Source organism: Agelaius phoeniceus, chromosome 10 (assembly GCF_051311805.1).
Source record: "Agelaius phoeniceus isolate bAgePho1 chromosome 10, bAgePho1.hap1, whole genome shotgun sequence".
Taxonomy (NCBI): domain Eukaryota; kingdom Metazoa; phylum Chordata; class Aves; order Passeriformes; family Icteridae; genus Agelaius; species Agelaius phoeniceus.
In genome coordinates, this window is record NC_135274.1 from 20,054,150 (window position 1) to 20,068,858 (window position 14,709).

At 42.9% G+C, this 14,709-nt stretch overlaps 1 protein-coding gene across 3 annotated transcripts in view; it reads right to left on the reverse strand.

Moving 5' to 3' along the window:
* FXR1 (FMR1 autosomal homolog 1) overlaps positions 1-14,370 on the reverse strand; it is a 32,002-nt gene extending 17,632 nt beyond the window's left edge. The window contains exons 1-4 of one of the 3 annotated variants that reach the window (XM_054639009.2): positions 14,107-14,370; positions 4,740-4,792; positions 643-736; positions 363-434 (exon numbers count right to left, since the gene is read on the reverse strand). In XM_054639009.2, the coding sequence (XP_054494984.1) occupies positions 363-434; positions 643-736; positions 4,740-4,792; positions 14,107-14,157 (270 nt within the window). In that variant the 5' untranslated portion in view covers positions 14,158-14,370. The remainder of the gene's footprint in view (positions 1-362; positions 435-642; positions 737-4,739; positions 4,793-14,106) is intronic. The other 2 variants (XM_054639007.2, XM_054639008.2) reach the window with 2 other exon arrangements.
* Between the last annotated feature and the right edge of the window lie 339 nt (positions 14,371-14,709).

Consider the following 14,709-nt stretch of genomic DNA (forward strand, 5'->3'; position numbering starts at 1 on the left):
GCCACCCACAGCAATAGCTTGGCCTAATTTACAGATGACAAACAGCTTTTAACCACAGGTACTTTACTTCATTTTCAGCACAGAGTTCAATCCACAAAACAGGTTTGTGAGAAATCCTGTCCTTGTGCATGCCTTCAGTCCTTCAAGCAATTAAACTACAGATAATGGAAGTCACTTGCTCAGCTCTGAGGGCACGACCCTCTGTTGTGCATGCAGCAAAGGTCATTCCAAAACAATCACAACTTATAATTCTCTTTTGTCATGTTTATAGTACTTTATTCAGAGCTTTTCCATGACAAAGAACTTCTATTTACTCTATTTAACACGTAAGCATGAAATCAGTAAGTTTTAAAATAATTTACCTCTCCTTTCATCATTCGAACTTTTGCCAGCCACCAGCCACAAGGTTCTTGGTCATTTGCCCTAGAGTAAACCTGGAAATGAAAGCAGTAAGAACCACTGAAAGCACATACAAGCATCATTCACCTATGTGCATGTATAATGAAGAAAGAAGCACATCACTTTTGTATGGAGACCTGCTCCATTTTAAACCTTCACCTTGGGAATGCCCTTACACCCCTCACCACTGCCTGCAATGGACAATGAGCTCCAGACCAGCACAGCTCACGAGCATTCACTCACCTCCACCTCATCTCCTTCACCAATTTCTTTCTTGATATCAGGGGGTGGTGGTAATCTGACTTCATTGAAGGGCACCTGGCGCTCTGGTTGCCAACTGCAAGTTGAAGAAGCATTACACATTAATTCTCTAATTTTCCTATTTTTTTCTTTAATTTAGAATTCTATTTCATTAAAATTCTTGCTTTCCATATAATGAGTTCTGTTTTCTTATTGCTGAAAAGCAAATCTTGTAAGCAGAGGAACAACATAATCATGGCAAGGCAAAAGTAGTAGCTGGGAAGATATTTAACAACAAAATTTTTAAATTAACTGAAAAAATTAAGTAATGGATTTTATTACTGAAAGATATTGTATGATGTAGTTAACATTCCTACTCAAGTCACAGAGCCCTTACACAGATTTAAGTTCAACTTTGCAATCCACTATGGGGTTCATCCATTTCTCCACCTCATATTTAACATTTCAACTGCTTACCACCAAAGTTTTATGCATTTCAGGAAAGTCTGACTCCCATATTTAACAAAACTTTCCACCTGCAAACTTGTTGATGTTCCCCAGTAACAGATTGAGATCAAAACATATCCTTTTATCTGCTTCTCAATACCAACTATTTCTAGGCATACAAAATAAAGGTTTACTTCTTACACAGCAAGTCTATTTTTTTACTATAGTTGGCTGTACAAAAATATTTTATTTGTAGAAGTGTAGGTTTCCAGTGCATTTTATGAAGATTTTGGAGCAATCAAATCCACTGTGTTCTCCTGAAATTCTTTCTCCTTCTACTCTGTGAACGTCACAGAACGCCATCAGCTGTTCCTCACTCTTAGTCATATAATCTGACCAAAGACTCTACAAAGGTTGAAATAAAACCAGGGGCAAGACCCTTCAAAAAACCCATATTAATTTAGAATATCTGAGGGACTTTTAAGGGTATCTGTCAAAGCACTGCAACATCCATCCTTCCTGCCCATCTGATTCACATTAGACACCAAGAGAATCAGAACAAACCCTTGTAACAGTCAGGATTACTGCAAGCCATTTGCTTTGCTGACTTCTAATATCCTGCAGACAGAGCAGCCTGGATTAGAAGAACAAGGCTGAGCATGAGGAGCAAAGGGCACTTCTGCAACTTCCCAGAGGAGAAGATGGATACATTTACATGTTTGCTCTGAAACCACAGCTTACACTCAAGTACCTCACTTAACAAAGATGTTATGTATCATATAGTTTTAATCTAGACATTATAATAGACATTTTCTTTTAATTTTAGCTTGAAAAACAACAAAAATGCATGAAGATTATTACTGAGATGCTGGAACACATCCAAAAAGGACAAGGTGAAGAGTCTGGAGCATAGATCTGATGAAAAGCAGCTGAGGGAGCTCGGCCTGGAGAAAAGGAGGGTCAGAGGGAACTGAGAAGAAACAGTGTCAAGCTGTGCCAGGGAGGTTTAGACTGATAGCAAGAAAAATTTCTTCACTAAAAGGGTGTCAGACATTAGCATGGGCTGCCCAGGGAGGTGGTGGAATCTCCATTCCCAGAGGTGTTCCAAGGGCACAGGGATATGGCACTACCATAGTGGAGAACACCGTGGTGCAGATCTCAGAGGATCAAGTGTCAGCCTTTGCAGCCTTGAGGATTCTAGGACATGGATAGCTATTGTTTAGGTTGGAAGGTATTTTGGCCACAAAATGTTAGTTAAATCACATTCTATTTTTGAGAAATGGTGAAGGGGGCTGGAAAAAAAATCAGTTGCAATTAAATTGTCCTTGTTGCAAATATAACAGTTACTAATCTCATGGTTTGGGTTTTTCCTTCCCCTCCCTGCCAGTGGAGGAAGCACACAGTGGAAAGTGCACAGAAGGCTCAGCTCTCAGAATATGAGTCCAAGTTTTGGTGGCAAAACTTTTTAAGTCCAGAATTGGAGCACCTCACTGGTGAAATGCAAACCAAGGTGTTTTAAGAAATTACTTGTGATGGGATACAAACTACCTACTAAGACAATCTGACAGAACTGATGCCTAAGCTGCAGGGCACAAATCACCAAAAAAGGAGGTTCTTGCTCATAACACAGAAGCCTCTCCTGCAATACAGCTGCTTCAAACTGCAATGAGCCTCCATGAAACTGTACCTTAAGATCCAATTTTCCATCTAACAGCAGTAAAAGTTTCCAGGTCTTGAAGCTTCTGCATTCATTCCTTACCTCCTTACCCTCAGAAAATGTCTCTTAAAAGAGTTAAGGCTACCTGCCCAGAGACTAAGTGTTGCTATGGCCACAAAATCATCATTAGCAGTTTGTGCTGGTACACTTAACTTTGGGAACCTTACAATAGCTGTGGATAAAGATTGGCTAACAATAGCAGAAAATGCAAAGTGACAGTTTAGACTGCCTATTGTGGGGTAGATGTGTGTATTTGTTAGTGATTATCACTATCACAACACTGATGCTCTCAGCACAGGACACTCCTGCCAATTTGGGTTCCACTAAAGCCCTCATGAATTTAACTCTGTAAAAAGCACACCAATTGATCAGATTTACGTCACAGAACAATCTGACTCTGTAGACACTTCCTGATCAGATCTATTTTTAGTCAACAGAACACTCTACATATGCTGCAGCCCATCCTTTTTGAAACATGGCTGCTGCTGCCAGACTTTCTGTAGAACACATGGATGATAGAGATACTAAACACTAGAAATGGTTTGCCAACAATCCAACTCCTGCTGTGAGCCCCTGGCACTTCCTTTAGCTTACTTAGTTTCTGACATCAAAGTGTGTACATTAAATGCAAAGAGAACCAATTACTTTTCTTTAGAAAGTAATGTAGATGTTGAAGATGAAACTCATGATTTGTCACATGGACAGAATGAAGGATTTAAATTAGACCATGGACAGAATGAAGGATTTAAATTTTTTTGTGTTTGTTGGGTTTTGGGGTGAGGATATGAAAACCTAGGAGACAGTAATAGGTTCCATAACCACCTCAGTATTACTATAAATTATGGTTGCCACCTCATCTTCTAACTGTCTTCATAAATGAAGGACTAGAAAGCATAGGTTAGAAAGAAACAAACACTGGGTTTTGCAGGTAAACCCCAGGATTACTTCTGTTAACCTCTAAGGATTTCTTCTCACACACATGTATATATCTGTACACACACATACACACCTGGGATTATGTCAGCAGGATTATAAACACTGTTTATGAAGACACACTTGCACACTCCCTAGCATTACCTTTATTACCCAGCAATCTTTCTTCAAGAAAGGCTCAAAGACTAATCTACAGGTTAGGGCTGGCAAAGGTTATAACAATTTTCAATTTTCACATCAAAGGTGACACATTTTATAGGGTCTCCACCTAGTAACTGGAAGAGAAACAGGAAAGAGGATGTAGCTCAGAGAGTATCTGGAATTAGCACTGAAATCTCCCAGGTAATCCACAGTGTTATCAGTCAGACACTGAACAACAGGTACTCATTTGTACTTTACCAGCCCATGGATTATCCTTGGCTTGCCACTACAAGTTCCCAGCAGCACTGCTGTGTTTATATATTAAATTAAATGCACCTCATGGAGAATTCTTTTTCAAGATTTGCTAACAGATTTGTACTCTTTTCCTCTCAAAAACAATAGGTCTTTTGACTGGATATATATGTATATTTATCATCCTAATAGTTAAAAAAAAAATCACCATCAGGATATCTTTACTTTTCTCTGGTTGAGAATACTGGTCAGCATTCCAGACAGCAGACATAGAATTGCTCATTTGAGTACTTTGGTATTCTCCATCATTTCCTGCTTTTGTGTAAGAGTATCAAGCCTGTGCCACTGATTCCTATGTTAATGAAATTTGGCTGTCACATCTATGGGCATCACTAAAGATACCAAAGAATGTACAGGACTGAGGAACTGAGGTCTGATACAGATTCAAGAAGGCAGTTCATGGAAGCTGAACACAATAGTGAGCCTGTACTTCTAGAACTGTATCTAATGAAATCTCTTTCCTCTTAAAGGCAAACAATTAAACAAAAGAACCAGCAAAAGCTGAAATAACCTAATATTCAAATTATTATTTTAAAGATAAAATACTTACTTGTTTTCAAATGCAACTGTGAGGGAGTCCTCATGAACATCTTTGATAAATCCCTAAAACAAAAATATTTTTGTTACAGGAATGCATGTGAAATCAAAAAGGCAGCAATTCCAATACAGCCTGAACCTGAGCTAAGACTACCACTAACAGTGAGGTTCCATTTTCAGAAAGCTCCAAAACACACTCCCACTCTTTGCAGGAGGTTGCTGATATTCTTAGCTGGCTATTCCAAGAGGTGCAGAGCACAGGGACTGCTCCCAATGACTGCTCAAATCTGACCAGCTCATTTACAACTGAACTCACTATCAAGAGTTTCTTACTGTACCCACAGGTGTGCACAGGTGTTTTACAGGGACAGAATGAGAGATCCAGGCAAGGACAGTTATCCCAATGGCTGTGCACAGTACTACGTGCTTCACTGCTGTTCCTCCCAACACAAACTGAACCCTAAACAACTGCCCCCCCAAGAGCCAGGCAGCCAGTTTGAATCACATTTGGCAGCAGAGGCTGCCACACAGCCAGTTATGGTATCATCTTTCAGGTACTAAATTGGGGACTGGATGAGGCCAAAAGCCTGCTGGACCTCCCAGGAAAACAAAGAGAATACAGTATTTCATGGATTTTTTGTGCTTACATTTAGGGGGCATTCGTTATACCAAAAACTTAAAGATCAATCTCACAGAGTTATACCCAAGTATCCATGCAGAAATTAAGCTGCTACATTTCTTGATTAAGGAGGGCAGACATGCTGAAAAAAAAAAATAAAATATAAACCCACTATTCCTGCCTTTGCTCCAGCCTGGTGTTTGCCCAAGCAGAGGTGGTCAAGGAGGACCCTGCAGTTCTAAAGGAGTAAGAAAGCTGCACAGCTATGTTCAGAGAAAGAAGTTCCAGGAAATCTGCTGAATAGATTATATCCATTAAAGAAGCTGACAACTGAGGAGGACGAAGAACACAGCAGCTGTGCAAGCACCACTGAGGTATTATGTGTCAGCTCAGGGAAAGATAAATTTTGACACAGTCGATCCCTCCATGCAATGACGGACAGTAAAGGAGCCCACACTGACAGCTGGCTGCAAAGGGCCTATAAAAACCAATCTCCTTTACCTGAGCCCATACTCAGCCAATGCTCTGAAAGAATTTCTTCAAAACCTGCTTTTCTGCTCCCTGAGCTCCCCTCAAACCCATCTGTCAGCAACACAAAAGACTGGTTCTAGCAGAAAGCACCCTGGTAGCCCTCAACAAAGCAGGTCACCAGAAATCACCTTGTTGAACCACCTAGCGCGCTCCTAATAAAATAAACCCTCTCAAAGGCCATCCTGCCACTGCAAGGGAAGGCAGGCAAATCTCCTCCTTTGAAAGGTGAGCAAGTGAAACAGTTGAGAGTAAAATACACCCAGAGTCAGGGACTTTCGGTTTCAAGGAAACCGGATGGGAGTATAAAGTTATGTCTGTTTAAAGATGCAGAGCATATAAAATTTTACTGCCTGAAGCATGTGTAAGCCTGCAACAGAGATAAAAAGCAGAACTTCTACCAAATTTATGCTACCAGCAGTTCCCTTCAAATGTACCCCAGCACAGGGATAAATGAACATGGCACACAGTGCAGGAAATAGGAGTTTCTCTACTACAATTTATCCAAATTCTACACAGGGACAAAACACTGAAGCACTTCAATCCAACTTCACGCAGTCCAGCGTTCTGCTACATGACACCTTATCAACAGAGAGGAGTACTTACAGGGAGAGATGAACTCCCTACTAGAGACAGCCATTTATCTGCATTCCAAGAGTCTGTGATCCAATACCAGTCTCTGCCTCCTTATGCTACTTTATTTTGTAGCTGAACCTGGTCTTCTATTCCTGTTGTGCTCTCACAGTACTCAATGTGTTTTTAAGGTAAGCCTATAGTAGCTAAAAATTTATTCTGCAGAACTGAATTCAGTTCTTTCCTTTGCTGAAAAGTACAACTTCAGAATCAAGAGAGATTCCAAATCAGGTATCCTAAACCATCTGATTAACATTCAGAACTTAATGCTCTGCAGAGTTAAGGAAGTCATGAATCCACTGACTACAGGCTTCATTAATAAGACAAAAGAAGTGCAAAAAAAGAACCCAACTGCACTGACTTTTGAGGATTTAAGACAATGAGCCCATGACCAGGTAAAGTGTGGGTTTCTGTGTAAGGTACAGACACGTTTAATAGTCACAACCAATTTTCAAGCTAAGGTCCACTGAAGAACGCCAAAGCTGAAGTGGAACAGTATTGCAGAGCTCCAGCTCTCAGCAGACCAACAGCTGACACTGCACAAACATCAGCTGCACAGGGACAATTTTTAATAAAATCCAAAGTACAAATTCCAACAAAGAGTCTGTACATTTTACAACACCATGTGGGTTTCAGGAACTCCTTCACAAAAGGAAGTCTTTCAGTTCAAAGTGTGCACACTGCTCTTCCCTCCCACAGGAGAATGGAATGCAGACTCACAGGCAGCAATGCCTTGGAATTACCTGCACAGCTTTCTCACTTGGTATTCCCAAACTTTCACTCCCTAGTATAATCAAGCACAATACCTATCAAGTATGCACTTCGAGTCACAAATGCTGCACATGTGTAAAGTATCAAATGAAATTATATAACTATTAAATAATTTTATTGTTGTGAGGCCTGAAAAAATCTGATTAGAGCCTAACTGTATACATTTACTTCTGATTATTATCAATTTCTCTACAGCTGTGGGATGAGATCACATTTACAGCAACTGAAGTACAGCAGTCTATGAGGTATTGTGGACTGTATGGTCCATTTGTAATAAAACTAGAAATAATGAAAATTCAGTATGGCTTTTGAATAGTTTTCTAAGAAATGATTTCATTACCATCAAGAAGGATGTCAAAAGTACCATGAGAACACTTCCTAAAAGCAAAACTTCCTGAGTACAACTTTGGTATGGCATTCAACCCTGCCTATACATATTATCAGCTGTCATTTACAACTTCCAGATAAAACCAGAAAGAGATTTCATGCATGTCAGGATGAGATTTAGTGTAGTTTTTAAAGAAGTCTTCATAGAGTCTATGATAATTAAATTTAAAAATAAAGGTTTTACAACAAAACTTGTGGCATTAGGGTATTTTGGTATATCACAATACAAAAAGGACTTTATAGTAAATGGTATAAATTCAAAAGGATTTTTCCAGAAGAGGGGTGATGAACATAAACTAGAAAACTAAATAACCTGGTTTTCAATTAGGGAGTTTTGAAGGAGCTCTTTATTTGTGAGATAACCTATATAAATAGATTTGCACTAATCATGCCTGATACTGTGTCAAAAGCATTCTCTACTAAATTAAGTAATGATCCATCACCCTAAGTTTTGCTCTCATGAACAATGTACTCTGTTACTGAAATTTAACTTAGCAGTGTTGCCTAAGACAGATAATGCCAGTGTCTAAGCTTGAAGTGTTTTATGTTCCTAACATATCATTGCATGTACCTTGGGTGACAAGGCAGAGCTAACAGGAGACCACCAAACACATCACCAATAAACACAGTGGCATCAAAAAGCGTGAGGAATTGCACTATCAGCAAGTGAGCTTACACATAACCTTTATGTGTGTTTTATACCACACACAAATCTGCAGAGAGCAAGAGGGGAAAAAAATGGTCATGACTTCATCTTGCCAGAGCTGGGATTGAGGCAGTGCAGATCCGAGTGTCAGTCACTCACTCGGGGCAGCCCATGTATGAGAGCAGCAGCCTGTACTGTACTCCAGGCTATTCATGGCCTGCTGCCTCCCCAGGGCTCAGACCTGTCTCTGCCACTCACTTGGCACCAGCACCTGCACAGGGAGAGCACGGGAGAGCCAGGGGATCCAGCCTGGGGCTGGACTGGGGGTGCAGGGTGAGAACGGGGCAGGAAACTCTCAACCAACTCTGCACCAAAATCACTGCAGCTGAGACTTCCTCATTTCATAACAGACACCCACACACACTCTCTCCCTTTTACCTGGGCTTTGCTCATGGATTTAGGATTAGGATCTGCTGATAACATAAACGGATCAAGACTTACTGAAGTGCCCTTACAGTGAACTGTATGTCTGTGTGTGTATATGCGCAGACACTTTTTTAAATCCAATTCCAGGCAAAGTCACAAAATCTGTAAAACAGGTAGATGCAATCCAAGTTCCTTCCATATCCTACTTTCTGTAAGCTGACCTCCAAGCAGGGTGATCCAAGGTAAAAATGAGGTGCTGTTAGTTTAGCTGCAAACTTTGTTTCCAGGGCCAGCCACTGTGTTGGCCTTTGAGTCACACATACCTGCACACTAAAACTGCATTAATATCACCTTACCCACTGCTGAGCCAATTCCTAACAGCAAACACTTGGGCATCTGGTACCACGGACTGCTCCTGAACCACTGACATAAAGGTCAAGCAGCCTATATCCAATTACCAAGCCTTTCACTCCTTTTCACATGCAAGAACCCTTGGTATTTCTAACCAACACTGAAACACAACTGCTTCATGTAACAAACACGTGAAATAATCATTGCTAAAGATGTTTCTCATGCTGAGCCCCCCCAAAAAAAGAAAGAAGATAAAGCAAACAAAAGAAACCTGTAAATACACAAACCACTTGACAAGAAAGACTGAACTTGGTATTACTTTCATTATAAGTGATCAGCTGCACCTGTTTATACAAGGAACTGATAGAAACAAGCAGCTGTGGCTTACTGCAAAACACAAATACTATAAGCAGGTATCAGGAAAGAAAAATATCCTGAACTATCACATCAGTTTTAGCAAGCACAGTTTAATTTATGACATTACTGCTTATTTCCATCCACAATCAAAATTACATGTCAATTCAAGGGTTCTTCTGACACTTGCACAAGAGCCTCAGCACTGAATTTGTCTCAATGACTCATTTCTTACACTGGGTTCTTCATATGCATCCTCCAAAAGGGCAAAACTTCTGGAAGACACCCTCCACTGACCATGTACCTCAAAAATCAATAACCACTCCCTCTGGCTTCTCCCTTCCATCAGCCTAAAAGGCTCAAGCAAACAGCTCACCAACAGCAACAACTACAGCTGCTTCTTGCAAGACTACACAACTTTCAACTGATCAGGAACAACTTTAAAATGTCTAAAATTCCCCACCCATATCGATGTAGGGCTAGATGTAATAAAAAAATGCTAACAATCATAACACAGTTAAGATCTTTAAAGAAAAACCCAAAGGTCATTCCAGTTACAGTTTCCTGGTGTAGTAATTGGGTATGAACAGTGTGTAAGCTACACTCCTAATGACGATTTCCTACTTTAATTACCATCAGCTGAAAACCACTCAGAGCAACTCAAGTTGTTTGCAAAGCCACTAATTAAAAATTGTAAGAAAAATTTAAAAAATAATTGTATTTTCATTGATACATAAACCTTCACTCCCACAGAGTTGCTCATCAAGCTTTGGCTCTACAAGTGAAGAAATGGTGTGTACTTGTCATTCATCATTTTTTCCCCTTAGTAATATTTTGGCTTGTGTCTGCCTTGAGGCCAATGCCAACTCCTGCTACCAGCATTTTGCTTAGTCCTGTTAGCAGAACAACTGCTCCTCTTGAAAGAGGAGCAGGCCAACAAGGAAACACTTCAGAACCTGCAAATTAAGGGCTGAGCTCCATTTTAATACATAGGGCTTTTTCCCATTGCATAAACAGCTACTGCTGTAGGACTTAAAGAACACAAGGGCCTGCAGCACACCAGAGCCCATTTTCCAGCACAGCTAAGGCCCTACAAGGAAGAACACATTGGATCTTCCAGAGTTTTCAAATGCCACTGAAAGGCTCAGTCAGAGGAATTGATCTGATGTTCAATTTATGTACCTTGGTCTTACTGTAAGGCCCAATCTATTTCAGGGAAGCTGACATGGGAAATCATGAATAATGTGCATCAGCAGGGCTCTTGATCTGCATACAAGTGAGCACATACAAGTGAGCTGATGGAGATACTGAGTAAAACTGAAGGGTTTGTCTTGGTCTTCCAAGACCCTCCACAAGTGGCAGGTCCAGAGGAAATGGCACAAATGGGAATTTCTGTATCAACGTCAGAAACGTTTTTTTTCTACTGTGAGAGTGACTAAGCAGAAGCACAGGTTGTTTGGGAGGCTGTAGAGTTTCCATCCTCAGAGATACTCCAAAGCCATCTGGACATGGGCACCTGGCTCTAGGTGGAGGAGAGGTGGGGACCAGGTGAACTCCCCCAGTCTCTGCCAGCCTCAGGCACCTGTGATTCTGTCAATTACTTCATCACCTTAATGACAGTGACCCATCATCCTGAGAACACTGCAGGCAGGCCAAGACAAGGCTGGGAGCACACAGCTTTCACTCTCTTCAACACATTCAGAAACCAAAGAAATCCAGGTATTTTTGACCATTCCATATATTAAAAAAAAGTCTATTCTAATGTCCCAAAGACAAAAACCTTCCTGCCATCTAGTCCTCACCTAGAAAGCATTAACTTTTCTACTCCCAGGAAGCCCTCATAGCACATTTAATATATGCAAACCCATAAGCAGTGGTCTTCAGCAAGCCTGCCAGTTCTCCCCTGTTCACAGCACAAACCCCCCCATTTGTCAGAAGGCCATGACCATTTCAAGCCCCATCAGTGCCATCTCTTCTCCAAAGACAATGGGTGCTCAAAATTATGATCTGTGCAAAGTCTCCTAAGATGCAGGAAGTGGCTAAACACAGGCTCTGCTGTGTAATGGTTGAGAACCTGGCATAAAATATACAGTAAATGCTGTCCTGTTCTCCAGATTATATTACTTCTTTAAAGCAAATGGGAAAAAAAAAAAAAAGAAACCACAAATTAGTTTGGTGACTTAGGTACACAATTTTAAAATTAGATCATAATATGCTCTTACAAGTTTTTTTAAATCACCTTGGGATTTACCATAACTGCTCACTGCAACAGGAAAACTCAAAATGCTTTTCATGATGCATGAATTTTAATAGAGAATATTAATTTTCCATACTAATTTATTGCAACCACAGTGTATATATATCATGTATGGTCTTCCTGCACTTAGGAAGAATTCCCTGTTAAAATTGAAGAGCAATTATTAGAGGAACTAAAGAAACTTTACAATAAAGAGTTTCATTTACCATGGTCATACCTCTAGTAAGTACTGAAAACCCACTGGAATGCTCCAACAGATTGAACCACTACATTTGTTCTACTGCAGCTAAGTTGCAGATCATAGTAACAACTCCTTAAAAGAAAATCTCTCATGTTATTGTTTACATAATTATGGTTTTCTCTCTGTTGACATAGCAGGATCTTTCTGATCTCATTTACCTGGGGTTATGCTGTGCTAATTAATCCAAATTCAGATTGTTCTAAAGGCAAACCTCAAATCTTATTCCCTCTTAGAAATTCTGCTTTTTCTCTTCTGAAAACTTTTGCCACCTTCCATGGAGTGTCACACAGCTTAGAAAAAGATGAGCCTCTTGTCATTATCTTGCAATGATCAATGCTACTGATGCCCAAAATAGGACACTTCCTAAAAAGACTGACACACCTCTTTGCTTTAGGTCACTTTAAACAGCAAGTGACCTGGGAGTGTCACCTAGTTCCAAAATAAATGCAAAACCTCTGCCTTCCTCACAAGTAAGACTCACAAAATGGAGTCACTGACACACACATGTCACTGCATTTAGCTCACAAGAATAATCTTTGAAGTTGTGTTTGTTTGAATGATTTGGTTTGGGTCTTTATTTATGGGGGTTGTGTGGTTTTTTTCCCCCCTCTGTATTAACAGTGGATTACTCTGAGTTGGGGCTTTGATCATGGTGCATCCAAATCATTCTAACCTGCCTTCATCCACCATCTTCATCACTGGACATAATCCCCACTTCATTGATCTCAAGGCCATTATGCCATTTTTAATTAAAACTTCTGCTTTTTAAAGTCACCGTTCACAGGGCTAAAACACATGATGGTGCTAATCCAAGGGTGATAATTCTCACTGATTTAGGAGATGTCATCCTTGCAGATTTTAGAACAGGCTTATTGTACCAAATTCTGTGCAGACAGATCCCTTCAGTCCAAAAATTCAGCACATCTCATACTCCCATGTGTCTGACATTCCCCTTAAGGAGAAGAGCAACTGATTCATCATTTGGAAAGTTGTCCAAGATCACAAGGTATAAAATGGAAAGCTAAGAAAAGTGTTTCCAAATTCTGGCCTTCTTAATGCTCAGGAGGAAAAAAAAAAATCAATTCTATTTAGGAGCATCCTGTTCTGGAAGCAAATGATTCTGATGTGGGTTTCTGTGTGATACTTCAGGTTCAACAAAAAAATTATCCACTGTATAAAATTTATTATCTACTCCTTTTGGTAAAAAAATTCAGAGGGTTCCCTACTAGGGATGCAGCTTATCCCACAGCATTCCTTCCTCATAAGGGTATCTCCCATCTGTCTTGGCCAGTTGAAAGAACTAACTCCTGAAGTCAGCTGGTTACAATCCCTTACACCCAACTGCCTCTGCATACTGTACAGTCACCACATGATTCCCAAGCCAAATCCACAGCTGCACACAGGAAATTCTGAAGGGGGGAGGGGGCATCCAAAGGGCCAGCCCCACACCAAGTGTGGCATTGCCCGTGCAATGCCACACCGTGCATGTGCTTAGGCACAATAGCTAAAGAGAGTCCCGAGATTAAATCCTCCCAGAACACAGCCAGGCTGCGTGCTCACAATACTGGCTGGAATCAGCCCTTCTGGAGAGAAAGACAGGAGCCTACTGCCATAAAAAGAGCTGGGATTCTTAAACATCTGAAGCCAGGCTTAGGGGAAAATGACTGACAGGCAACAGCTGAGAGTATTCTGCATTGATCCTGTACCATCCTGACATTCCAGGGAGGGTGATGGTGAAGGAAGATTTCTGAAGGCATAAATAAACTCGAAATCTTAAAAAAATTATTTAAAATCTTTTAAAATCATTATTATCGCCTCGGTTCACCCCATCCCACCCAAAAGCTTCTGCATCTTCCAGCACCAATCCCCCCACACGCCCACCCACCCTTCCCGAACCGAAGGCTCAGGGAATCCCCGCGCCGCGCATCTGCTGCCCCCGGCCCCGGGGCGCTCTGCGTTCCCCACACACGAACCTCCCCTGCGCGCAGCCCTCAGCAGCCTCGTCACCGCCGCCCCCCCGCCGCCGCCGCCGCCCCGCTCCGCTCCATCCCCGAGCCCCCGGCCCGCACCCCCCGCACCTTCCCCGCTCACCGTCCCCTCCCCTGCCGCCCTTCGGCTCCGGCCCCGCCGGGCGCGGAGCCGCCCGCGCCGCCCCCGCCGCCGGTACCTTGTAGAAGGCCCCGTTGGAGCCGCGCACTTCCACCGTCAGCTCCTCCATGTTGGGGCCGCAAAGGACGCCGGGACGAGCTTCTAGAAACTGTCACCGCGGGGGGAGCGCACCGCGCCCGCCCCCTCCGCCCCCCGCCCGCCGGGCCGCGCCTCCGGCTCCTCCTGCTCCTCCGGAGTCGAGCGGAGCGGAGCGGGCGCTGCGGGGAGGGCTCCCGCCGCCGGCGGAGCGGGGCGGGCCCTGCGGGAAAGGCTCCCGGGAAGTGCTCCCCGCCGTTATCTCCCCGCCCGCCGGCGCGGGGCTGAGGGGGGAGCGCGGGGCGCGGGTGCGGCCGCGTGAGGGGCGCGGCGGGCGCTGCGTGCGGAGACAATGCGGAGCGGGCACGGTGCGGGGCGGCCGCGCTGGGCGATGAACGCCGCTCAGAAGGCCGCGCCCGAGGGGGCACCTTCGGCTCCCGAGCCGCTGCCCGGGGGAATAAAGATGGTGCCCGACACCTGGCGCTCGGCTCGGCTTTGTCCCTCACGGAGCGCCGGCCCCGGGGCGGCCGCCCTGCCCCGCCCTGCTCACACCCCGCCGGGCTGCCCTGCCCTGCCCTGCCCTGCC